The following is a 25,756-nucleotide window of genomic DNA, read 5'->3' on the forward strand; positions in this document are numbered from 1 at the left end:
CGATGCAAGGTCCCTGGCTGCTCTGGGGAGAGCAGATCTGCTCTGCGACTGTTCTACTACATGGACCTGTCCCAAGTCACCTGGAAGGGACAAGGGAAACTGGTCTGTGCAGGCAGGAGCCTTCAGCCTGGCCCTTCCTGCTATTGTCCCTCTGCTCATCATGCCTGTTCCTGAGCACCTCCCTGAAGACTGCTGGGTGCTATGGAGCTGGGTTCAAGTTTCCTCCTCACCAGTCCAGGCCAGTGGGTTGCTGTACTCTCACTGAGGCAGGACATAGCCAGAAGCAAGATGCTGCAGCATTTCAGAATTCTCCACAGTTCCCACCTGGTATGAAATTCCCAGGGCAGGACCATCTCTCTAAATGTTAAAACTAATGCAGCTCATTCCCTTGTGAATGAATGCAGCAGGAATCCACCCTCCTGCCTCATTTCAGATGAACCAAATTCACTGCCCTCTGAAGGTCCTGCTCAGCTTGGCCCACAGAAGACAGCGTCAGCACAGAGCACAATGAGCAGCAATCATAACAGGGCTGCTGGCTTAATCTGTTGTGCACAGCTTTATAAAAACCCAACCCACACAGCTATTGTCAGGGTGATCCCACTGATTGCATCAGAAGTCTGCATGGGACATGGGGCTGTCTCAAGGGCAGACAGGGCTCAGTGGGGGGCTGCTGGGGGTGCTGCCTGCTCGGGATGGTGTTGTAGGGACCAGTCCTGGTGTCCCTGGGGCTGGACCTCCCAGGCTTGGCAGAGGAGCCGCACTGCAGGCTCGTGCTGCTGAACAAAGATTCTACAGTCCTTTGGCTTTTGCCTTGCCTTTGTGTCTCAGCTGAGCTGGTGGGGGCTCATTCTTCACATCATGCCTGCAAAGGCATGGGGCAAAGAGCTTGGGGTATCCCTTCAACAGAGAAAAACCCAGTGCCAGTATTTGCATCTTTATTTTTTCCTCTCCTGCTTCCCCTGCCTCTTACCAGCACTAAATGCTTGTGCCCTCCCAGGAGCAGCCAGCAAAGCAGGCAGCTCAGTGGGAACGATCCAATTTCCAGGGCAACCAGGACAGGACCGAGTCCAGAGCGTCCTTGACTCACAGTGCTGCTCTTATTTCTCCACAGTTTCCTCTGCATTTGCTTTCTTAATTCAGCCTGTCCTTTGCCAGGGGAGAAGCCAAAAAAGCAGAGATGTGGCACATCCAGAGCCCTCCCCGCTGGCTTTACAACTGCTGGGGGATTTTTAGCTTTCCAGCTTCACGAGCAGACCTCCAAGCTTGCCCTGCCCTGAGGTCAAAATATATCAAAGTATAGTGAAAGCAAGAGCACAGGAAGCCAAGAGGCCATCTCTAGACTCTTTAAAGGCTCTGCATTGTTGGCTCCTCACCAAGGGTCCATGTGCTGAAGACAGGAACGTGTAGCCCCAGGTAAGAGTTACCATCCTTTGCCACTAGCACTGGCCACCCAGCACCACCTCCACCATAAGCCTGCTGGGGACAGCTGGAACTACAATTCCTGGTGTGTCCAGAGGAATACCAGAAAGGTGAGGCCCCTGTACCTCACTAACCACCTCAGCCGAGTGTCTCCAAGCTCCTCCGGCTGTCCACTTGCTTCTGTCTGCCCTGGCAGGGCCTGTCTGTCCACAGCTCATCTAGACAGGGTCTCAGCATGCCAGTGGAGCAGGGGTTGCCCAGCTGCATGCCAGGCAGCTCAGCAGAGAGATTGTATTAGCAAGAAGCCAACAAAATTTCCCCATGAGCTGCCCAGCGCTCCAACAAACAGCAGGAGCTGCACTTGGGATAGATGCTGGAAGAGCCACTTTGAGGCAAGGGGAGCTGGACACGAACCGCTCTTTGCCATGGGAAACAATAGACCCAAACCAATGCAACCCAGTGCAGGAAGGTTTTAACATTCACTCCTGGAGTGGGATAACACAGAAAAACTACAGCTGTTATTTCCAGATTTACAAACCCAACAGAGGATCTGCCAATTCCTGCCAGAGAAGCAAACTGCTTTGTATGTGTGTGCATGAAAATGAAAGCCAGGCGCTGCTCCCCACGCCTGGCATCATCTCTCTGTCCCCAGCCGGGCAGGGGCTCAGCCCCACAGCACGTGGGGGAGAGGGGGGGGACAGTGTCCCTGTCCCACGCTGAAATGGGCCCTCCCAGGTTTGCAGAGCAGCATTTGCTCCTGGGCTGGGGGCAAGCAGCTGAAGCCCACGCCCCAATACGTCAGCCTGGGACCACCCTCCAGGTAGGTGGGAAAAAAGGGGCCAGGAGGGGAAATCTTGCTGCCCATTAGTTCATTCCTTCCCTTCTTCCACAGAGCTCTAGCAAAGCCCAGGGGAGGGATGCACTTTCTGGAAAAGGTTGAACACGAAGGGATTTGGGGAGGGGACAGAGAAAGAGATGTCTCTTCCTATCCAGCCTTTGCAACTCCATTTCCATCCAGAAGCAGCATAGATTCTCTCAATAGCACTCACTATTTTTAATTCCTTGAAGATAGAACAGCAGGGGGGCGAGGGGGGAAACCTTGAGAGAGATGGCATCGGTGTCAGCCCAGGCACATCTCTGGCAGCAAGGACCTTCGCTCTCCAGAGTTAACCAGGCGGAGAGGAGCAGGAAAGGAGCCCTTATGCACAGTGGGAGCCAAGCTCCCTCACTCGCTGCAGGGATGCCCTTGGTGTCCACAGCTGCATCGGCCTTTGTGCACATTATAGAAGGAAATAGGTGAAAATCCCCATGCAGGTGTGGTGCCAGCTGCCCATCCGTAATCCCAAAGCACAGTGTGGTCTCTCTCCTGTTTTGCAGCTGGGTATCTCCAGAGAGGCCCAGACAATTCCCTGCACCATCCTACTTGTCGAGAAAGCTGGTGTTTCCCTAATTTCCCAGTTTCCACCTTTTCCTCCCAAGAAAATAACAGAATTTTGTTTGAAGATTCATGCCATTAAGAATCCACTCAATCCCATTAATCAATCCTGGGCGAGCTCATTCCACAGGATGGCGCGGACAGGTGAGCGCAGGAGAGAGGATGCGCTGGGCACCTTTCTGCAAGTCTGAAATTAAGGGGCTGGGGGAGGTGACAATACCAATGCTCATGTCTCACCTCTGTAATTTTCTGATTACTCTTTACAGATACTTGTTACAATTAATGTTCATTAGCAGTCACAGCATCACAGAGGAAAGAGTCCAGGGGCCTCTCCACAGAGCTCGATTTCAGGCAAGAATTTTTTCCATCAGTTTTTCCCATAAAAGAGAAGCTTAAATGGGAGTTCTCCAAATCTGATGGTTTTTTAAACTGTGGTTCTGGTCCCTCCATCTCCTTAAACAGCTGCTGATAACAGACACAGGGCACATAGCATGGGGGAGTGCTAATTTTAGTAGAAGGTCCCGAGGGAAGGACCCAGCTCTGGGCCAGGCACAGGATGGAAAGTCACAGCTCTCACTCAGAACCCCACACAACCTTGCTATTTTGGGGCTGACCATGTCCCACCTTGCCCCAAGCCCAAAGATGTGGTGCAACATCAGCTCCAAGCCTTCCCAAAGCCCAGCTATTCCTGCCCACAGCGCCGGCTCCTGCCAAACCCCAGCAAAATAGGATGGTGGTTTCTGAAGGGAAGTAAACATGTCTCAGGGCTAAATTGAGATCCCCAGAACTCATCACACTGAAGCAATGACGGGCAGGCTGTTTTCTGCATATGCCCTCATATGGCAGCTGTGTTGTCATTCAGCTAAAGGGGTTCTGTCCTCTTGGGTTTCTTTTACCTCCTGATCAATGAAATCCCATCAAACTCCAGACAGGTGAAACAAATTCCTTCGCTGAATATTCATGTGTGGCCATAAAGATCTGAATAGCTCAATGTAGGAAAATTTTAAGGGACTTGAACTCCCCAGGTTTAAATCCTGTCTGGGCAGGGGAGTTTACAGGGGCCCAGAAGTGCACTTGGAGATGACCTGGAGGAAGCCAGCAAGCAGACTTGGCAGGGAGGTCGGCGCTTTCACTCTCGGTGTTGGCCTGGACCGGCTATGTTTGTAAATCACAGCGTCATGAGATGCTAAAATCCTCGAGCAGTTGTCAGCGCTGCCCCTACCAGCCCAGCCTCCTCTCTGCCAGTAGCCCTTCGCGATGCTGCTTCGCAGCAGGGGTGGCTCAGTCTCCCAAGACATCCCACTCCAAAGTCTTGCTGTCAAAAATCATTTACTACTGTCTCCTCTGTATCTTCTTAGCTTGATTCTGACCCTACCTGTGACTCGCTTTTTCCTCTATGTGGGATCCCCTCAAATGCACGTTGCCAAAAATCAATCCCATTTTATCTCCTTTAAGGGACATCCTGTTTACAGAGCCTCCTGCATCCGGCAGCCCGGCTCGTTCGCCTGGTACATCTCAAGCCAGGGCTTGTTCTGAAGGGAGTTCAGCTCAAGCAGAACGTGTCAGAGCAAAAGATTGAAAAATGTGGATTCTCAGGGTGGACATGTGCAGGATAATTTGGGGGTAGCCTAAGCACACCAGGCACCCCCTGTTGCTCCAGCACAGTCCGATTCCCACCCAGGGATGCTGTAATAGCTCATCCATGAGTGGTGCTAGAGGGGATGTGGCTTCTTGGGATCTCTCTGCATGGCACAAAGCTGTGGTTTTTGGCTTATGCAACAGCAGGACAGCCAGGCTGTACAGCTAGCAGGGGACAGGGATGGTGCTGGGAGCACCGAGCCATACACAGACTGAACCACTGTGGGACAGGGCCAAGAGGGGGGATATTTTGATAGTTTTGCCAGCAAGGATGGTTAACAGGAGGACAATAAAGTGCTGTTCTTCAGCCTCCACAGGGAACTGCTAAACTTTCCAGACTTTAATTTAATGGGCAGCCCAGCCTCCCTGTCACCAGTGTGCCTTGCCCTCCCCAAGACCATCCTTCCCTCTCCTCACCTCCAGATGTGCACAAGCCTGGAGCGAAGGCAGCCATAATTTATAGCCCATGTTCTCAGCTCCTGTGCTCCCACAGACAGCAAATTGTGCTGGGGACAACACCAGGCCTTGCTGCCTGCTTTTCCTTGGCCGTGATCCTGATCCATGGCAGTTCTGCCCCTTCCCCATGCAGCCCCACAGGACACTCACCAGTCTGCCCACAGCATCACACCCCAGCAGGAGAGCTGTCTAAATAGGTTCCAAGCAAATCAGCAAGGAGCTCCCAGCAAAGACATAGCCCAGGAAAACTGCTGCTTTCACTTCCAAGATATAAGGTTGAGCTGATTAAATTAAATTGAGAGGGGTGTGGTTATCAGTGATTGTGAAGTATGCAGCCAACTCACCTGACAATTAAGCTTTTCTAAGAGGACCTCATGCTCATGACTCAAAAAAAACCAGAGGTAGCTGGCCCCAGAAAGCCTTATGAACCATGGCATTTGCCTTCTGGGTCTTTTCCTGGACTGTGGTTTTTGCCACTGCTTTCCAGATGGCATTTGGATGTCCTGGAGCTGGCACAGCTTCACCTGGGTACTCCCATCAAGGCTGCCTTTCAGGAGAGACTTTTAGGCTGTGGTTATCCATGCAAAAGAACTGCCACTGCAGCCCAGGAGCTTCCTTCTCTCTGCATGTCCCAGGGGCTTGAAGATGGATTCTTGTTTATTTCCTTAAGCAGCTCTATTCATAGCCTTCAAAAGCTGCCAAGCCGCATCTTTCAGGCCCAAGAGGACTCAGAAGTGCATCTTAGGTAAACACCAGGAGCAAAGTGGGACTGCCTGGAGTTAGTGGTGTTTGCTGCAATTCTCCCTTGGAAACTTTATTCTATTTTGTGCAAGTCATAGGCACATCTGCAACACAAGGTCTCAAGCAAAAGTGAAGTTGGGCTGAGACACCAGACTGTAATTCAGGCACATAACATCCCCATGTTTGGGATGAATAGAGAACAAACCCTTGCAGCAAGAGAGAAATCATTTAGGAAGGGCAATGAGGCTGGACAGGGCCTAGCCAGGCTGGATGTGCCCAGACTGTGCGTGGAAGCTTCAAAGCAGCTGAAGACCTGTCCCGTCGGCTGGTCCCTGGTGTGACGGCTCCGGGCAGCACTGGGGGGTCTCTGCTGCAGGGACACGGTGGGGGGCTGTGGCCAGAGGGGCTCTATCTGCCACCCACGCTGGGCGCAGCTGGGGACAGGCACAATTTCATGTTCAGACCTGATGCCCATGAGAGGCATCCAGAGAAGCGCAGGGGCAGCTACGGCACACAGAGCTCCCTGCTTGCACCACAGCTGAGGAAGATGATGGATTTTTCTTTTTTCACCTGCTTCTTTGGGCTCAGTTTGGTTTCGGGAAGGACAGATACACTTCTCCCAAGCCTGCAACCCCACACATTTCCAAATGAGTGAGACAATCATTGCAGGGTTAGTTTGAAAGAGGTGGGAGAGAGATCCTTCCCATGGGGCATGGGAAGTGCCACCCACCGAAGATCCCAGGGGACAGCTGTGAGACCCCAAGCACATCACGGAAAGAGCAAGCCATCCCCCAGCAAACACGTCCTGCCTCCCAGCCCAGCAGCCGAGCCTGCTCCCAGGCCATGACTCACCACAGTGCCATGCACAGCTGCACTTCTTCCCCTCCCACCCTGCAGACCTCTGGTTTACAGCTGAAAACCTGCGATGACATCCACTGCTCCTTCCCCATCTGCTTCTGATAGAGCCTGTACCCTGTTTGCCTGCATTGCCCCATTGAGCCAGCTCACTTCCAGTCCACCTGCACAACACTGAGGCTCAGGATCTCTGGGTCCAGCACTGGAAGAGACCTTGGGTATCAGTCTGCTCCATCTAGACCAGCCTTACTGCTGAGCACAGAGGGACAGTCCCATTCCACAGGGAAGAAGTCCCTGCCCCATATGTGACAAAGACAACCACCCTCAGGCAGGTTCCCCAGGCAGTTTGGGGTCATCCTGCTCCTTACAGATGGTGCACCTGGTAGACAAGCAACTGCTTAGTGCAGGTGTTCAGATCACAGCCTTTCTGCCTCTGATCTGCCTCTGAAATGGGAAAAAAAAAAAACCAAAACAAGAAATCCTCCTGCAGGACCTGCTGACAGAGTTACAGGTAGCAGGTGAGCTGTGACATTCCTGGGATCAGCAGATTCCTGTCTGCTCTGTAGCTACTTGTCTCACTTGCCTTTTTTTGAGCTGGGCACTGGGTTCCCACCTCATTGCTTTTCCTCACACTGCCCTGTGCCTGTGAGGAACCCAGGCTCCAGCCACACACCCTGTGATGAAGACTTAGTAAGTGACATTCCTGCAGTGGTTCCAGGGTATCCTGTTTATTTATATGCACTTTGGGTTCATTGTTTCACAGCGGTATCCACCAGCGATTAATGCAGAAACATCCTCTCCAGAACAACTCACTAGAGAATCCCTCCCAGAGCAAAGAGAAGGCAAGGCTCCTTAGACTGACAGATTTGTGAGCAGGAGACAGCAGGATTATTAATCCCACTTGTATCACTTCCACCAAGCTGCTCACTCCTGATTCTCTCCTTTTCCTGCAGCACAATATTTCTCCTCTTGGAGAGCACCAGGGTTTTCTCAACTGTGCCAGCCCAGATCTGCCCAACCAGGCTTAAGACGGGATGAAGAAATTTGGATTTTGAACTGAGGTTAGCTGGAGTTCAAACCCCAGCCCTGCAACCCTCTTGGCTTTGCTGTAAACTGAGTTCAAGCCTTGAGGGGTCTTGTCCTGTTTCCATTGGAGTTTGTGTGGTCACTTGAGCTGGGACCAAGTGCCAGGAGCATCAGCGTTGCCCAAACCACCTTGCTGGCATGTGGTCAGAGAGCCTGAGCTGGACCCTGGGGTTGATGAGGCCACTTGGGCCACCTCCTGCCCTGCCAGTGCCCCAGATGGCATAAGGCACCCTTCAAAGCATGTGTGAGGTCCAGTTTTCTCCCTGGCAGCCTGACTCCAAAATCTCTTTGATGGTTCCGCTAAGCTTTATAAGCATGGAGAGGACTTTTCAGGACTTCCTTTGCAAGCTCCCAGTCATTTACGGAGCCTCTTAAAGCTGCTGAGATTAAGCAGCAAACCATTTGCTCCAGGCTCTTGTTTCCCTCTCTATGTGATTCTCGTCCATCCCAGGGCTGAGAACGCACACCCGGGCCTGGCAGCGTGCCCTGCACAAGACACAGGACCCAGCTGTCCCCACCATGTGCAAAGCGAATTAGGAATTAGTGCTCCTTTCCTGTCCAGGGTAACCCCGAGCAGGCAGGAGGATCGTGAGGACTCCTCGCTCCCACCCACCCAGGGCTCACCACCCTGTTCAGGGGCTGTTTCCAGATGTGACTGCATCACTATAGCAGGCTGCTTTTTGCTTTTGCTCCAAACCAGGGTTTAAGCTGCCACGTATGTAAAGAAGTCCCTGTTATAATTATCTTTCTCGCACTGTCATTTGTCTAAGCCCTTAGAAGAGGGCTTAGCTTCAGGCTACAGTGAAGAGCACTGAGCAATTGCCACGTTGTCAGTTAGAAAAGACGTGGTTTCTTTTTTCTTCTTTTTTTTTCCTCCCTAAAATTTTTTCCAGATGTCTTTTTTTTTTTTTTTCCCTTAGGAGAAGTACCAGCAGCTGTATGATTTCAATGCGAGCCGTGACTAATCCAGCGCAGAGAGCATTCAACTCCAGTATTCAACTCCTCAGGGTGTGAATCAAGCAAATGAAACTTGGGCTTAGGGGATGTGTGACCTCTGGAGCCCACCTGGACCTGCGAGTGGCACTGAGCTGTACATTGGAGCCATGGACACTTGTGGTGGGAGGAGAAGATGCTCCAGATGCCACAAGTGGTTTGCTGCATTAGAAAGACCCATGGGGTCTTAGACACCATCATAAAGCTGGTCTCCACATGGACCTGAGAGGGTTGTGTGGGGTATTTATGGATGTCTCTGTGGGTGATATCAACATCCACATATCAGCACTCAGAGGTGGTTTTTGAGTGCTGTGTAGCCAAGTAAAGAAATGGGTAGAGAAGTCTCTCTTCTCTTGCTCTTTGCCACCAGCCTCCTGAGATCTACCATCTCACCGGGAAGTGATGATGGTTTCTCATGGCTCCCTATCTTTCCCCTCTGCTTTCCCTTCCTGTTTTATTTTTTATTTCTGTTGGTCGTATGGATGTTTAGTCTTACATCTGTTTCTTTCACGTGCAGCAGAAGTGCTGCAAAGCCAGATGAGGAGTGAGCTGATAAAGGAGCAGTGAGCTGATAAAGAATCACAAACCACAAAGTAACAGGAGTCCTACAGAGCAGGAGCCAGCACGGCCCAGCACGTCGGGACAGGCCAGTTCCTATGTTGACATCTAAATCCTCAGCAACATCAGCGGGAAAAATAAAGCACCCAGACTGGTGCCTCAGCCCCTCTCAAAGATAATGTGTAATCATGAGCAATGGCCCCAAACCCCAGGCAGCCAAGACAAAACATGATGTTGCATTTTGTTATGGTCTTGGGTGTCCTTCACCCAGAATCCACAATCAGGCTGCTGGTGCCCAGATGACTTCTCCTCAGTCCTTCTGGCTACACAAACAACCCTCTTTCCAGCAGCCCCTGGAAAGCAACCTCACATCACCCTGGCCGGGGTAGGGGTTGGTGCCAAGGGTAGATCACGAGCTGCAAAGAGCTGGACTATCTGCAGTGCTCGGGAAAGCACTCCTCAGGGATACCCAAATTGCAGTAACTTGACAGTCTCTCTTTTTGGCTGCTGGTTTTGCTTTGTGCATAAAGTTACACTGTCTGGTTCTGCCAGGGGAGCAGATGAACCTTAAATCCTCTCAGTCATGGTGAGATGCAAGGAGAGCGGAGCTGGGTTTTCACCCTAAGCATTGAAAGAAACAGATGGGAAAACTCATCTCCAAACAGCTCTGCTGTCTGGCTGCCTCTGGCTGGGCAGCTGCTCCAGCTGAGTTATGATCTGTGAGGTCAAAATACTGAGTGATGTCTGAAGAGACCATTGGATTCAACTGACCAGCAATTTTGACTGTGAGTTCTGCTCAGTCAGTCCAGATCTGCTGGACGATAACCATGGCAGAGAGACCAATCTGCTGAGTGTCACATCTCCCAGCCCAGCACTTCTCTGCCTATTTGGAGCATATTTCAGACATGTCATAACTCTCCACATTCTCTGCATCATCCTTTCCTCTCCCTCCCCACAAGACAATCCCAGATGGCTGCAGTGTTAGGAGAAAGGATGGAGGAGCGAGGACTCTCCTGTCTTCCTTTGTGTCCCCTGAAGATGGGAAACACTAGCTCAGGGACTGAACTACTCCCTTGTGGAATGACAGCATTTAACATCTTAATGTGCCAGGTGCCAGGAGGTATACAAACCAAGCAGAGAGATGCTGCTCCTCCCTGCTCCCCCAGTGCTGGTAATCCAAGGGAGCCAAAGAACTGACAAACTTATTGCTGCAGCACAGGCAGCTGTTGTGACAACAGCTCCGCTGGGAAGGTTGCACTGGGGGCTGATCTGTTCCTGCCAGAGACCCCCTTGATTTCCAGCCCCGCTTGATTTCTCTGGTCTGTTCTTTGGACCCAGGCTGTGCCTCAGCCTCTGGGGTGGGTGGGACTGCCCACTGGGGAGAGAGGGAGAGGAAGAGACCGATTTGGAAAGATAGCGAGGAGGAGGAGGAGAGGCAGCGAGAAACCCAGCCCACCCTTTGGCTTCCTCCTGCCTCCTTCTAAAACCTGCAAATTCCTCCAGCCCGTCCAGGCTCCTGAAGTTTCCTCAGCCCTGCTGCCGGGACTGCAAGGTATGGCCCGAGACCTTCGTGTTTGCCTTTGCTGTGCTGTTTCTCCCGGCGTGGGGGTCTCTATAGCCCCACTCGTGGGGGTCCCTGGCCCAGGAGCCGTGGGATGCGTAATGGGGTCCCACGGCACCTGCCTCCCCACCCCGAGTGATGCATTTAGAGACCCCTCCTGACTTCTGCTCTTTCTCCTCTTTGCAGCATCTTTGCCCCTAAACTGAGTCTGTTAGTGCATTTCGCTGCTTATCGGCTTTAACACTTTAGTGGCACCTGGCTATAAAGCTTTAATCTGCCGTACTTTTTCTCTCTCCTCCCTTTTTCCCTTCTGAGTTTTCAGTTGTGGGGTATTTCCTTAGCTAGATGCATCAGATCGACATCTGGGCACATCAAACCAACCTGCAGAGCAAATCAAATCTAGTTACAAACCAGCCCTGATTACACCCAGCCTGAGGTACATTGGCAAGTTATGTTTTACTCACCAGAATATCTAGAGGAAGAACAAAAGAGCTGTTGACTTCATCTCAGCATTTTTACTTTCTCAGTGCAGCTGCTCTTATTTCCCCTAAAAAGAAAAAGAAAAAAAAAAAAAAGACACTCAGCTTTTTGTTCCAAGCAGGCTTTGAAACCATTTCAAGTTGTGCTGCCTTGGTCTGCTTAACTCCAGGTGATCAGTTGTTAGAGAGATAGAGGTTGCAGAAGAGGAGGAACAAAGCTCTTTTGTTTTTAAGTTTTAAGAACTTGGGCTCAGCCAGGCACAATTTTAGGTCCATGCAGAAGAGCCGAGGGCTTGTTTCCTTTAAAGGCAGCTGCTATCCTTCCCGTCCGGGTGACGTGCGAGTAGCCTAACTCTGCTCTTTGTGTCCCTCCTCTGAGAAACCTCCACTCTATTGCACCCGGCCAAGAAAAGGAAACTTAACAGGATGGGGGCTGAATTCCCACCCAAATCGAAAAGCAACAGTTTCAAGTTGGAGTGAAATCAGGGGCACAAGGAAGGTCGCCAGTGATTCCAGCACTTAGTTACTACCAGCTTGAAACAGCCCAAAAACTCAGCAACCCTCCAAAAGGACAAAAGTAAACCGCAGCTGTTTGTTAGGGTCAATCAGGCGAGTTTTAAGTGGAAATAAAAGGCTGTCGCATTCTGCGCAGCAGCTAAAGCCAAGTTATTGTCTGCCACATCGGCAGGAGCAGGGATGCGGGCAGCGTTGGGAGGGGGAAAGAGGAGAAATAAACTTTTCAAACTTTTTTTCAAGCCCCTCCTTCCCCAACCCTCTGCTCTTCCATGACTCAGGCCCAGAGGAATGTCGGCTCCCATGGAAACCCTTTCTGGGTCCGCGCTGGTCGGAGGGATGTCGGGGCTGTTATCGCTGGAGCGGCTGTGGCAGGGAATGCTTTGAAGATGGTTTGCATTTTTGCAGAATATTTAGCGGACAGTTTCTTCTCTCTCTCCTTTGTGGAGCTGTGCAATATCAGCTTTCTGTATTCCTCGGGAGCCAGAGGGACCGCTTGCACCTGGCGCAGAAGTATCTGGGCTGCTTTTGTCACTGCCCCACATCCAACCCAAACAAAAGAAAAAGCTCGGGTAGGACAGCAAAATGCTGTATCTCCTGCCCTTCTGACTGAGGTCTGCCACGGGCTCATCTGTGAACCACTGCTTGCTGCCCAGGTCTTGTCCATGCATTTTTCTTGGTATTAATTTAACTGTTTCCCAGCTTGGATACAATTTGTAACGTAGATAAGCTATGACAGCTTCAAGCCACACATACCTATAATGGCATAGAGGCTCTTGCTCTTATGTCAATAAGCCCTGTAAGATCTGGAGCATTTACAAGCGCAATCAAAGCTGCTCAACTCCCTGCAATGGGAATGGGTTAATACAGCATTGTAGTGTAGATGTGTCTTTAGTGATTCTGCATGGACAGACGTGGTAGATAGATATTTTCCCTGTGTTCTCCTGGGAGTGTGTAAGCGTGTGCATGAGCTAAAGGGAATTTCACTTCTCTCTAAGCCCATCTTGGCTTTCTGAGCCTGCACACAGTGTGCAAGGGGACTGTGCGGGTGGCAGGAGCCAGGCTGCTTCTCCCCAGCCCTCTGCCCAGCTCCCCCGGTACCCAAAGCAGCTGCAGCATGTCCCAGTGAGCCGGCACCCCCGGCAGCACAGCCCGGACATGCAGGGACCTGTTTGGCAGGGAGCTTTGCAAGGACTCAGACAAACAACGCTGACTTCAAACTGAATTTTGCCCAGGAGTGGCTGCCTGAGTAACACTCAGGGGGTCTTGCTTGCACAGCCAGGTCAGGGTCAGCCCGAGAGGTCACAGCCCTCGCGCTGGGTCTCTGTGGTGACCACACTTGGTCACCCATCTGCAGCTTGAAAACTAGGGCCCATGGTGGGGTTTGTATGCAGAAGGTTTTTCTAGGCCAGTCCTGCTTTTACATTCAGTCTGAGGTGCTGAGGCCATGTCAGACCCTGCAGAGCCTTGGAAGAGCAATGAGCAACAGAGTGTGGGTGCAGCAGACGCTGCTGCTCAGGCTGCTGCCTCCTGCATGGCTGGGCTGGGGTGCAGGTGGGGATCTGAGACATGGGAGGGTTTTTGCCCAAGGATTACCCACTTCTGCTCTTGGCTGCTGGCGATGGGAGGTGGCAGCAGGACCTCTCACAGCTGGGGTTATCCCAGTGGCCTCAGGGAGGAGCTGTCAAAGTGGCCAGAGACTCCTCCCCACGCTAACGTGGCATCCTCAAGGGCTTATGCAACCCTGGTCAAGGCCAGCGCCACATGGGCCATGCTCCACCATCCACAGAGCCTCCTCTGGAGGCTGCACCCACCTGGTCCTTGTCCTCCCCCAGCCTGCAAAGCCCCCAGGCTGGGTGGGAGAGACAAGAGGGACCAAACAGACCCCAGTGGCACAGACTCTCCTCTGTGCATCACTGCAGGGTGTTTTACTCAGCAGGAAAAACTTATTGTGGTGCTACAGGACTGGGGGAGGGCGGTAAGAGCTTGCCAGAGTAGAGTGCTTTGAATTTTTGGAGATGCTGGGGGTCAGTCTCAGAGCTCTCTGCACCCCCCCAGCCCTCTCGTTAGGGACATAGCTGCAAAATGCAACGAGCAGCCGGTGCTGGGGAGCAGCCTGGGCCATGCCAGAAAGGCGAACCATCCAGAGGGGTTTGTGGGAGCCACAAGACTGAGTTTAGACAGTGACTGGGAGCTGAAGTCCCCACTTGGGACACAAGTGGCATCAAGCATTAGAAAGGCATGGGTGCTCTCCTCCATCTCAGCAGTCAGGAGGGCAGTCCTGAGGGGAGCTGGTGACCGTGGAGATTTGTCTTATTTTTATATTCAGCAGCTCTCTCTGTGCCCACGATGTGCTGGTTTCCAGCATTTCTTGCAAAGTGCTGGTTTCTGTTTGTTCCTTAGGATACAGAAGTGTTTAAGTCCCTGCCTGCTAAAACCTCTGTCCCAGTCCTGTTTCCCTCTGTCCAAAATGACCCATTGCTCTGCCCTTCACGCTGCCCTCTGCTCTCTATGGGGCTCTTGCAGAGCAATATCAGGCGTTCCCAGTGCAGGGCACCTTGCAGGGACCCCCCTGAGCCCCTCCGGCTGGGGGATGGATGATGAGTTCATAGGATAGCCCATCTGCCAGCTCCAAAGAGCGTCCTTTCGGACAGCAGGACCATGGTAGGTCCATAAGGAGGGAGATCTGCACCATGGGCCAGACTCTCCTGCTGGAGCAGCTCTGTGCACAGGGCTCCTGAGCTGTTATTTCAGGATTTTTGGTCACCAGGCATTCAGGAAAGACCATGCCTTTGCAAAACAGCCAGGGCCTCACAGATGCTGCAATGTCCTCTGTGCACAGGCTCTGCCTCTAGGAGGATGTTGATTTTCAAATAAACTTTTTTTCCCATCTCTGGCACAAGACAGCTCTGCAGAGCTTGTTTGCTCAGACTCTTTCGTGCTCCTTCTTCTTCCAAACACAACACCGGCAGCTCTGACTGTCTGCTGGCTCCTAGCAAGCATGTAATTCTCTGACCCCAGCTCACTGCATGCCCAGACTTTGAAATTCAGGTTCTTTTGGGCCTGAGGAAATTATCTGAGAGGGCTTTGGTCTGGGGTTGGGTTCTTCCTAATGCCATAGTCCACGTGTACATGCACTGCCCTCTCCTCCGGGCTGGGCACTGCCGTGTTTCTGCCCAACGAGCATCACTGAACCTCAGAGCATCTTCCAAAGCTAACAAGCCCCTTGGGAGAAGCCCAGAAGGAGCCTTTACAAGCCAGGGGATGGCAGCAAGGGAGGACATGGACAGATTCACCAGTACTTTTCCACTTCCCCCCCACAAACCACCCCTCCAGAAGTGAAGAACCAGTGATCTCTCCTGGCAAATGCCGGGAGAGCTCTCATCAGCTTCCAGAGCAAATAAAGGCAAGGGGAAGGGACAGCGTGTACTGAGCACGAGAGGAGGGAGCTGCTCAGCCTCAGCCTCATCAGAGCAAACGGGCTCATCCACCCCCACTCACAGCCCCTCTCCCCACAGGCTCTCCATCCCCACCACGCTGTGCTCCCAGCCCTCCAACATCCCTGGGTAGCTGCTCTCCATGCCCTGACACCTATTTTGTATGGGCATCCTGCTGGGGCTGAGTACAGCACTGAAATTGGAAGGAGGATTTCAGCCTCTGCGTGGCCCAACCTTGCTAAATTAGGAAGCAGAGCCCAGCCTGGCTGGTGTCCTGCAGCACAGTGTTGTGTGGTTTTACACCCAGAGAGCTGCCGTGCATGGGGAGCAAGGATGCACTGGCAAATTAGATATCCATCTCTGCTTGCTGGGAGAGAAGACAACTTTTCAGCACTTTCTGTGCCAGTGAAGCCATCCCAGCCACAGGGAGCCAGTGGGCTGCGATGTCCCGGCCACGCAGGTGGAGCAGAGGGGGTGAGTGGAAGAGAGGCAGCGGAAGCCTTGGCAGGGGGACAAGTCCCCTTGCTGGCAGGAGACAAACGAGGGGTGTTGCGCTCTCCCGGCGGGCGGAAGGGAGCGGGCAGCCCTCACCGTCAGGAGTGGGATGCCACCGGCATATTAAGCGGCCAGCTGAGCTTCCCTCTGCCCTCACACAGAGGGGCTCAATCCTGCCAAACAGGAACCAGGGCGGGGGGGGACAAGGACAGGGTGATTTCACCAGCTGCGCTCCCCTGGCTCGCATTGTGGCTGGTGTGAGCTGGGCTGCCCGGCCTGTGAATCCTACGGAGTCCCTACAACAACCCAAATCGGGAGGGGGCAAAAGGCTCATCCCCCTGGAGCTCATGTCCCAGCAGGACACAATCCCGAGGTGTCCTGGATCCCTCAAACCCAGTTTGGACACCCTCAGGTCTGAGCAGAAAAGGGAAAAACTATAGTAGACACCCCAATGTTTAGGGGTTCTGGGGATGGGGGGCTGGTCCCTAGTACCCCTAGAGATGTCTGCGTCTATGTGAGAAGGGGTTTTCTACAGGATTTAATTCTCCAGTGCCTCTCTCACTGTCTCTCTGTTCTCTCCTTCCTCTGCTTTCATCTTTTCTCTGATTGACAAATAAAATGGTAGAGTTTCATTACTTGTAACTGGGGCTCATATCAAGGGCTTTTAACATGAAAAATGGGGTTTTTCATCCAAAAAAAAACCTCCTGTGAAGGAAAGGGGAGCTGCCATTTTGCCTGCAATTTTTCTAAAGGCATCCAGGACAGCAACAGAAACCTAAACCCCTGCCATCCCATTTTGCAAGATCAAAAGAATTTGTCTTGGAAATATGACTCGACTTAAGGTTTTGGCTAGAAAAGCCAGCATGTGGGGCTGTAATATTGAACAGACGAGACAGGAAATGAAGAAAACACTCTCTTCTAAGTGTCGGACTGCCAGCCGTGAGCTCAGCCCAGAGCCGAGCGGCATGGTCGGCCTCCTTCCTCATCCCTACTTTTCCTCTCCTTTATTCAGGGCTTGCTGAAAGATGAGGGCCTGGATTTTTTTCCTTCTCTGCCTGGCAGGCAAAGCCCTGGCAGCTCCAGTAAGTATGGGAGACGATGAAGCCTCTCTGCTATCAAGGTTGTCCATCCAATGTATCTGACGGGGATTTTCTTTTCTAACTAATGAACCCTCTGGTATGGGGGGGCCTGTGGGGGAAGAGGAAGCCTGTGGGTGGCCCTACCACCTACCCCAGTGGGTCACCCGCCTTGGGACCATCCTCCCCACGGACCCCGGCTCATGGTTATCTTCCTCTGCAGCAGGAGGCTCTCCCCGATGAGACAGAGGTCATCGAAGACCCCACCACAGAGGTAGGTGACTCTGTTCCTCCTTGCCACCCATCCTTTGCACCACCCGCTACCCTGGGAAGAGCATGTCCAAAGCACGGGGGAGCAGGGGCAATGTGGGGGCTGCTCTGCCCCCAGGAATGGGGCCCAGCTGTTTTTGCACCCCTACCAGACACACTGACCTCTTTTGCAGGAGCCTGTGGGGGCTAACCCCGTCCAGGTGGAGGTGGGAGAGTTCGAGGAACCAACGGAGGATGTAGAGGAGATCGTTGCAGAGAGTAAGTCGCTCTTCCCCTGCCCTCCAGCAGGAAGAGCCATCATCCCTTCCCTGGGTGGAGGGGCTTTAGCCAGCCCAAACAGCGAGGGACTTCTATGGGAAGGGCTGTAGCACAAGGACGATGCCAACCTAGATGCACACCTAAAAGCAAAACAAAGAGGTGCATGGTCTGCTTCCAGCACTGGATTCTCTGCAACCCCTTTTTATAACAGAAAAACCATTGTGCTTTGTGGCTACGGAAGGAAAGCCAGGATTAGCCCAAGGGCTAACTCAGTCTTCTGGAAACCCTCACAACTTCACAGTGCAGGGAATGATGCTTGGGGCTGTCCCTGGTGAGATCTCCAGAGATTTCACATGTGCTGAGATGCCCGGGAGCAGCTGGTGGGAGATGAGGATGGGGCAGGCTCTGACTTTGCTCCCTGCTCTCTCCCAGACCCCTGCCAGAACCACCACTGCAAGCACGGCAAGGTGTGCGAGGTGGATGACAACAACTCACCCATGTGTGTGTGCCAGGACCCGTCCAGCTGCCCAGCCACCGCCGGCGTCTTCGAGAAGGTGAGGGCAGGGGCTGCTTGATGGAGCGGGGTGGCGAGGGACCCCACATAGGACATCGCCAGAGATGGCAGGGGAGACAGTCAGAATCAGGGTAGCAGGTCCCCAGCTGGCTGTGACCAAGGAGCTGTTGTCCACCCCAAGAAACAAGTTAAACATCTCATTCGGAGGCTCTCCCTGCTGACTTCCCAGCAGGGCTGGGTGTCACTGCCTCTCACGCAGCATCTTCCCACCCTGTGCAGGTCTGTGGCACCGACAACAAGACCTACGACTCCTCCTGCCACTTCTTTGCCACCAAGTGCACCTTGGAGGGAACCAAGAAGGGACACAAGCTGCACCTGGACTACATTGGGCCTTGCAAATGTAAGTGGAGCCATTCCCTTAGACAAGGGGACCCCTACCCTGAGCACAGCCCCCTTGCCCATGGGCTGACAGACAGCAAAGGTCCAGGCAGGCTCATGGATGAGGTGGGAGGGCACTGGGGCTGTGTGTCCAGGGTCTGGAGCTGCATGTCCAGATACTGCACTGACCACCATGTACGGCTTCCAGTCATCCCCGCCTGCCTGGACACAGAGCTGACCGAGTTCCCTCTGCGCATGCGGGACTGGCTCAAGAACGTGCTCATCACCCTGTACGAGCGTGATGAGGACAACAACCTGCTGACCGAGAAGCAGAAGCTGAAGGTGAGGAGCTGGGGAGGGAGCTTGGAAGCTCACCTCACCAACAGAGCCCAGCACACATCAGGGGTACATCCCAAACGACATCCCAAATTACACCCCATGTAAAGCACCTCCCAGGGTTCCCCCTTGCACCCCATTCTCTTGCTGACAAGGTCTCCCCGGCCTCTCCTACGACAGGTGAAGAAAATCCACGAGAACGAGAAGCGCCTGGAGGCTGGCGACCACACTGTGGAGCTGCTGGCCCGTGACTTTGAGAAGAACTACAACATGTACATCTTCCCCGTGCACTGGCAGTTCGGGCAGCTGGACCAGCACCCCATTGATGGGTGAGTGTCAGCAGAGCAGGACAGAGGGCCTCCACCAGGACCCCCTCCTGCCTGAGGACCAGGGTGATTTGGTGGCAGAAGGTGTCAAGGCAGGCTGAGGATGTGACACAAGTGGGTGGCTGGTGGCAGACGCTCAGACAAAGCCCAGTGGAGGGACAACCCCTGCACACATCTGGCAGGGACTAGGGTAAACCAGGCTGACGTAGAGGCAGTTTTACTTTCTGCAAATAGTTCTGCAGGAAGAGGAGTCTCTCCCAGCCCCAGCTGCTCCCATCTCCCTTGGGTGTGGAGTTCCTGTCTTCTCACATTTACTGTTGTAGAATAGTTCCCTAAAATATCTTAGTCCAAAGGCCCCAGGGTAACTTCAACAGCTGAAATAGCAGCTGCTGGCTTATCTGTGAGCTGGAGATGGGCACAAGAGCAATCACATGGAGCCATGGAGTGGGGGCAGCTGGCGAGGACCCCCTCTCAGCTGCCAGCTATTTTGTGACTAGTCCTTGACCTTCATGAAAATCAGTGTCAGATACTGTGAGGGCACTGGGACAGCAGTCAAACCAGACAAGAGAGCTGGGGCAGCATCTTGCCCTGCACTGTTCCCTGCACCCAGCAGAGCACCTCCCCTCCCGTGGGAAGGTGGCTGGTGCTGGCAGGCAACACATTGACCATGTGTCACCTCGGCAGGTACCTGTCCCACACCGAGCTGGCCCCGCTCCGTGCCCCACTCATCCCCATGGAGCACTGCACCACCCGCTTCTTCGAGGCTTGTGACCTGGACAATGACAAGTACATCGCCCTGGAGGAGTGGGCCAGCTGCTTCGGCATTAAGGAGCGTAAGTACCGAGTAGGGAAGGAATGCGGGTGGAAGGGACACTGAAAAGCACCTCCAAAGCTCCCACTCTGGATGCAGCGATGCATTACAGCTGGTCCTGGGGAGGGAAAAGCAGGGGAGGGGGATGGCAGGAGCAGTGGGACCATGGCAGCACCTGCCTCCTAACCACACCTCTCTCTTTTCCTTCCACAGAGGACATAGACAAGGATCTTGTGATCTAAACCCCCAGCTTCCTTCTCCGCTGCCAACTTTGTCTTGTTTTAACCTTCCCACTTCCTTTGGTTTTTAAACCGCTTTTGTTTTGTTTTTCCCTGGGAACAAGGTGCTAATATAGATTTAAACATATGTAGTAACGGTGCTAAGAGAAATAACAGTCCTCCTTCATAGCCTCATCTATTACCACTAGATTAATCACCCGGCTGTTTCCACATGCTCTTACCAGTCCTTTCAATCCCTGATGTGTCTTTACCATTGACTGACCCTGTTCCTGTCCTACATATCCACTCAGTCCCAGTATCCGCTCTTGGATCGACTTCTTACTAACAGCACGTTCTCAGACACATCAGCATAGATGCAAAGACCTTTCAGCTGATTCACTGCCCCTGGTTACAGACACCAGCAAGGGAAGGCAGAGCCGGAGGATGTAGCAGGATGGGGCTTTTCGAGCAGAGCAGCTGTGGGCGACATTGTGGTCACCCAGCTTATGGTAGGGGGGACAGAGAGGGGTGAGAAAGACATAGTGTGGCAGGATTTCGCTTTCCTTTTTTTTTTTTTTCTTTTTCTGGATTCCCAGGGCTTGAATTTAACAACCATTGGGCACACACACAAAAAAAAAGGGCTAATCAAACAAACAAATAGGAAAGCGCACAAAAATTGAAACAAATAAAATGAAATGCATCCCATCCTGTAAAATTCCCTCGAAAAATAAAGGTGTGAAAGTGCTACGTGCTTTACCATTACTCAATGATCGTACTGCTGTTGTGTTTTCTGTGCTGTAAAGGGAGATTGGGTGAGGCCACCTGTTCCTGATCTTGCAGTTGTGATTCTGCTGTAGCTGAGACAAAGCTCTTTGCTCTCCCCAAATCACGGTGCCCCTGAGCACTTCCCACCCCTGCCTTGGTCATGCTTAAATTCCAGCCCTGCTCTCCCACGGAAGCTGCGTCAGGCTTGGAAGGGACATTTATGCTCAGAAAGACGCGTGCTTGCCACATGCTCAAGGGAAAGGCTGAAATATTTTTTTTCCTGTTGTGGATTTTTAAGTTTAAGGGATGGGTGGGAGGGAAGGGAGAAGGTATTTGGATTTTCTTTATAGAGAGGGCCCTGACGGGTGCAAAGGGATGGTTAAGTCTCACAGGCTGAGAACTCTTTTTTTTTTTTTTTTTAACCTCTGAATGTTCCCTGTGCCCTATCTCATTAAATTCCTGCCACAGTGTGAGCAACCTGATGAGTCTCTGTAATAAAAAATACCGATTTGAAACACTGACAATAAACAAGCTTGCAATGTTCCTCTGTTTTGTCCCATCCCAATGAGGGAGATCGCACACGCTTCACCAGCCTCATGCATGCATTCAAATTGTAACACAGGCATCCCAGCCCCAGGAAGAGTCTGGTCCAAGGTAAGCTGGGGTGCTTCTGCTGATCACAGCCCATCACCTCACTGTAAACGGGCTCGTTTGGGGATATCAGATGGGTAATGCACAGGCAGATGGATGGAGCGATGGAGGCAGACAGGGGCACTGCAGCAGCCAGCACTGACACTCGCGTGGCTCTAAGGCCCTCGCTTTCATGAGCAATAAAATCCCTGGGAAAGGAGAAAAGGCAGAACAGTAGAAAAATAAACACCACCATTTGCATGGGCTAAAAATATCCGTGTTGCCAGAGCTGTGGTTCAGCAGTGAGCTCCCCCTGTCAACAGACCCTGGCTGGATGTGCTGTGCTGCAGATGGAGCTGTGGGGTCAGATCCTGCACAGTGGGACAGTCACTTTGCAGGTGCTTTGCCAACTGTTTGAACCCAGAGGGAAAGCTAGTGCCCAGAGGAGCCAGGTGAAGATTTTTCACCCCGCCTTGAACCCCAGGAGTCCTTCCACTTGGCCACGCTACTTCCAAGAGCTGTTAGCCAGAGGGGGGTTTCTCGATGGAGACAGTGCATGTCTCCCCATCTCGGAGGCAGCCACTGCAATTTGGCAGACCTGGCACAGCGAGGGGCACCGCTGCCCATGACCCCGACCTGCAAGATCCAGCTGGCTGCTGCAGCTGCCAAACCACCTGCAGGCCAGGAGAGCTGGCAAGAAAGGATTTGGGCAAGGGGGAGGACAAGAAGACAGGTGGGGAACAGAGGAGATCGGCCGCCCTGTGCAAACCTGCTTTCCAGTCGCTCCCTCTCAGCCAGAAACTCCGGCTCCCGCTCCTCCACCAAGACGTGGCTGCATTCCTTCCAGCTCCAGCCCTCCCCGCCAGCGCCGCCGGACAGACACAGGCAGCTTTGCTTCCATGTGAGGGAAGGCTTTCCAGCCCTCCTCTCCTCTGCCTTCCCTTCTTGTGCAGAAATCGGCTCTAAATCACAGCAAACTCAGGAAAGTCAGCAGGTTCTACCAGGAGGGCCAGTTACCGTGGCTCAGGAAGGCAAAGAGATCCATGTAAGTAAGGCCATGTCCCACCCCAGGGGATAATACTCACATCCCAGCAGTCTGGCAGAGCTCATAGGACCAAGCTCAGCACTATTACGAGTGCAGCTGTCCTGGCTTTAACTGAGCATCAAGGCAATTGCAGCTGGGCCTCCCTTAACCCTTCAAAGGTCACAGCCTGAAGTATCAAGTTGCTGGAATTTCACTGCCTTGAGGCAAATGCCATACATGGGGTTACATCAGGACTTGAGGAATAAGCTGGCCCTTTTAAGCTTTCAGACCTAGACAGTCAGCAAGGGGGGGACTGAACAGCCCTTCCGCTGTTACAGCTGAAATTGAGCCTTCCATTGCCTGCATAGCAGTAAAAAAACTTCCCTGTACTTTCCAAGTGGAAATTCTCCCTGTGGTTAGTGCTGACTGAGGACACAGTTTGCAAACTTGAAAAAAAAAGGAAATAGAAAAATAACGGAGAGATCTGGATCCAAAACCAGCACAACACAAGCACAATCTGATCCGAATGCTAGAGTGCATCTGCAGGCAGAGGTGGTTAATTTTGCTGTAGTTACCCAGGGCAGCACCACAGAGCAGCTCACTGAGCATTGTTCTGCAATCACCAGAGAAAGGATGGGAAAGAAAAAGATTCGTGTAGAGATTAGTGCTTTTCTGTCAGTTTTCCTGACCCTTACTTTTACAAAAGAAGCAAACTGTGGCATAAATGCTGTATTAAGGTTTGTGGCTTAAGAGACAGCGGGGACTCCAAGGCTCACCGTTTGCCAGATGTAGCTGCACCTAGAGATGCTTCTGCTCTAGCAAACAGTGTCACTGGAAACCCACGGGGTTAAATCCATCCTGCAACATGTGTGATGGCTGGTATTTCATACAGGCTTGAGCCTTATTAGCTAAAATCAGTTCTGCAAAGGAAGATCGAGCCATGTAACCAAGGGCTTTGACCCGTATTCAGCTGGCCTGTGGTGGTGGGGCTGACGGAGTTACAGTACCCAGCGGCTAGGTACCTCTCACAGCAGTTCGAGCACACCCAGACTTGCAGCTGGTGGGGGATCTCATCATGACCTGCTGGGTCTGGCACAGGCTGGGTTCCACAGTGCGGGGATGGTGCCAGGACCACCTCCCACTCCTCTGCCCTGCTCCGCCTTGTTGAGCAGCTCCTGAACTGCCCGTACCCACTGCAGAGCCTTCTATTGCCTTAAACCAGCCTATCTACTTCAAAGACCGACAAACTGAGTAAAAAACAAGCCCTACCTCCTGTGACAAGAAAACGCCAGTGGAAAACATGTCAGGGGATGCGTCACCCTGTGACGTGACACCTCTCTCACCCCTATGCCCCCCCCAAGTTGTGAGAGGCGCCTCCTCCGAGCTCCATCCCCCGGCTGAGCTGCATCCCCGGCGCGGCGGCAGCAGCGCGGAGCGGCCGGCGGGGGGAGCGGGAGGGCAAGGGACGGAGCGGCGGGGCAAGGGACGGAGCGGCGGGGCAAGGGACGGAGCAGTGGGGCAAGGGACGGAGCAGTGGGGCAAGGGACGGAGCGAGGGGGTAAGGGACGGAGCAGCGGGGCAGGGCATGGAGCCTGGCACCAGAGTGGGGCAGCCAGTTCTGGGCTCCCCAGTTTAAGAAGGATAAAGAATTACTGGAGACAGTCCAGTGGCGGGCTACGAAGATGATGAGGGGCCTAGAGCATCTTTCCTAGGAAGAGAGACTGAGAGAGCTGGGTCTGTTCAGCCTGGAGAAGGCTGAGAGAGGATCTCATCAATGTTTATAAATATCTCACAGGTGGGTTTCAAGAAGATGGGACCAGACTCCTTTCAGTGGTGCCCAACAATAGGATGAGGGGCAATGGGCACAGGTTGAAGCATGGTAAGTTCCATCTGAATATAAGGAGAAACTTATTTGAGGGTACCAGAGCCCTGGAACAGGCTGCCCAGAGAGGTTGTGGAGTCTCCTTCTCTGGAGACATTCAAACCCACCTGGACACATTCCTGTGTGATCCGCGCTGGTGAACCTGCTTTAGCAGGTGGGTCAGACTGGATGATCTCCAGAGGTCCCTTCCAACCCCAATCAGTCTGTGGTTCTGTGAGGGCGGGTTTGTAGCTCCCTGGCTGGGGCAGGAGCTGCTGGGGTGCCCAGGCACAGGGCGGGAGGAGGAACCCGCTCACATGGGCACATGTCCCAGGCCAGGACTCTGCCCTTCGCAGCAGGGAGTCTCGGCAGCAGCGAGATGTCGCCTCGCAAAATGCAGCTACATTCCCAGCATGCTTGGCCACCTCATCCATCCCACGCCATCTCACGCCATCCCATCCCATCCCATCCCATCCCATCTTGCCTGAAGCCCCCCCAGCCTTTCTGGAGCACTTTTAGTCTAAAGGACACGTGGCTTATATGATCCCAGGCTTTGTGTTTTGATAATCGCTCTGCCTGTCTCTCTATCATCCCCACAGATTTTTGAACCTATTGGTTAGTTTTAACTTGATTTGATGGGGCATAAAACCACACAGACATCACATTCCGCCAGGTAGCATCGAGACAGAGTGAGGACACACACAAATGGACAAGTACTTTGCTGCACAATGATGCTGAATTCTAACAGGAGCTGGGCTAGGTCTGCTTCCCAGATGCTCTGGTGCCAAGATAATTGCATGGTATGTAATTATTTGTGTCAGGGACTATCCAGTTTCTGCACTGGCCATGGAGAAGTCACATTACTGTGTATTTCATGGCACACCACATAAACCATGGCCATTTCCCAATTAAATCCACTTTTTGCGAGCCTTGGTATTGTGCTCCTAGGAATCACAGAAACTCTGGTTCTGTGATTCTTGGGAAATGACTCGCCCCGGGACACATTTTTATGTGCATTCCCTACATTTTTCTTAATTTCATATTGCTTTTGATCACTGCTTCAGTTGGACCCGAGAGACTATACAAGCGTCTTGTTATTTCTTGTCCAAACACCTCACTGATCACCTTTACTGCCTGGGTTTTGGAGACTTTGCTGCCATCAGCTACAGGGCCAAAATTCCCCGTGTGCAAAGCCAAGCCTGACCGCAGCATGATGGCAGCTGTCTGTGGCCTGCCCTGGGCAGCCACGGCACCGCAGCCGTGCCCAGCGGGACAATCGCCGGTGGATGGGGCTGTACCAGCCACTGACAGGACATTTCACAACCAGGAGGAGTGTAAAAACAACACAGGACTCCTAGAATGAGCATCTAGTGCTGATCAGCCACATGGTGCATTTCCCTCCCATAAAATGGAAACTGAACGCTCTTTCTCCCTAACACTAATGTTCTCAGAAGAACTGCTTTGGCTCAGGAGTGCCTGAGCTGGACACTGTCTGGAAGCTGGGTTAATATCTGGGGCAAATATCACCACATGTTTGGTATGCTCCCTCTTCCTGAAGCAGCTGCTGTTGGGTGCAGAGATGAGTCAAGGCAGACCCTTGGTCTGACCCAGTGCTGCTGCTCT

At 52.7% G+C, this 25,756-nt stretch overlaps 1 protein-coding gene across 4 annotated transcripts in view; it reads left to right on the forward strand.

Moving 5' to 3' along the window:
- Positions 1-21,161, forward strand: part of SPARC (secreted protein acidic and cysteine rich) — a 425,399-nt gene extending 404,238 nt beyond the window's left edge. For 3 of the 4 annotated variants that reach the window (XM_065643787.1, XM_065643788.1, XM_065643785.1), the window contains exons 2-10: positions 16,677-16,748; positions 16,966-17,016; positions 17,186-17,270; positions 17,703-17,824; positions 18,064-18,184; positions 18,371-18,504; positions 18,679-18,827; positions 19,509-19,657; positions 19,849-21,161. In XM_065643787.1, coding sequence (XP_065499859.1) covers positions 16,692-16,748; positions 16,966-17,016; positions 17,186-17,270; positions 17,703-17,824; positions 18,064-18,184; positions 18,371-18,504; positions 18,679-18,827; positions 19,509-19,657; positions 19,849-19,877 — 897 coding nt within the window. In that variant the 5' untranslated portion in view covers positions 16,677-16,691 and the 3' untranslated portion in view covers positions 19,878-21,161. Of the gene's footprint in view, positions 1-10,601; positions 10,734-16,676; positions 16,749-16,965; positions 17,017-17,185; positions 17,271-17,702; positions 17,825-18,063; positions 18,185-18,370; positions 18,505-18,678; positions 18,828-19,508; positions 19,658-19,848 lie in introns of those variants that run through there. The other variant, XM_065643784.1, reaches the window with a different exon arrangement.
- Positions 21,162-25,756: the final 4,595 nt, after the last annotated feature.

This window comes from Caloenas nicobarica, chromosome 13, assembly GCF_036013445.1.
Source record: "Caloenas nicobarica isolate bCalNic1 chromosome 13, bCalNic1.hap1, whole genome shotgun sequence".
In the NCBI taxonomy this organism is placed as follows: domain Eukaryota; kingdom Metazoa; phylum Chordata; class Aves; order Columbiformes; family Columbidae; genus Caloenas; species Caloenas nicobarica.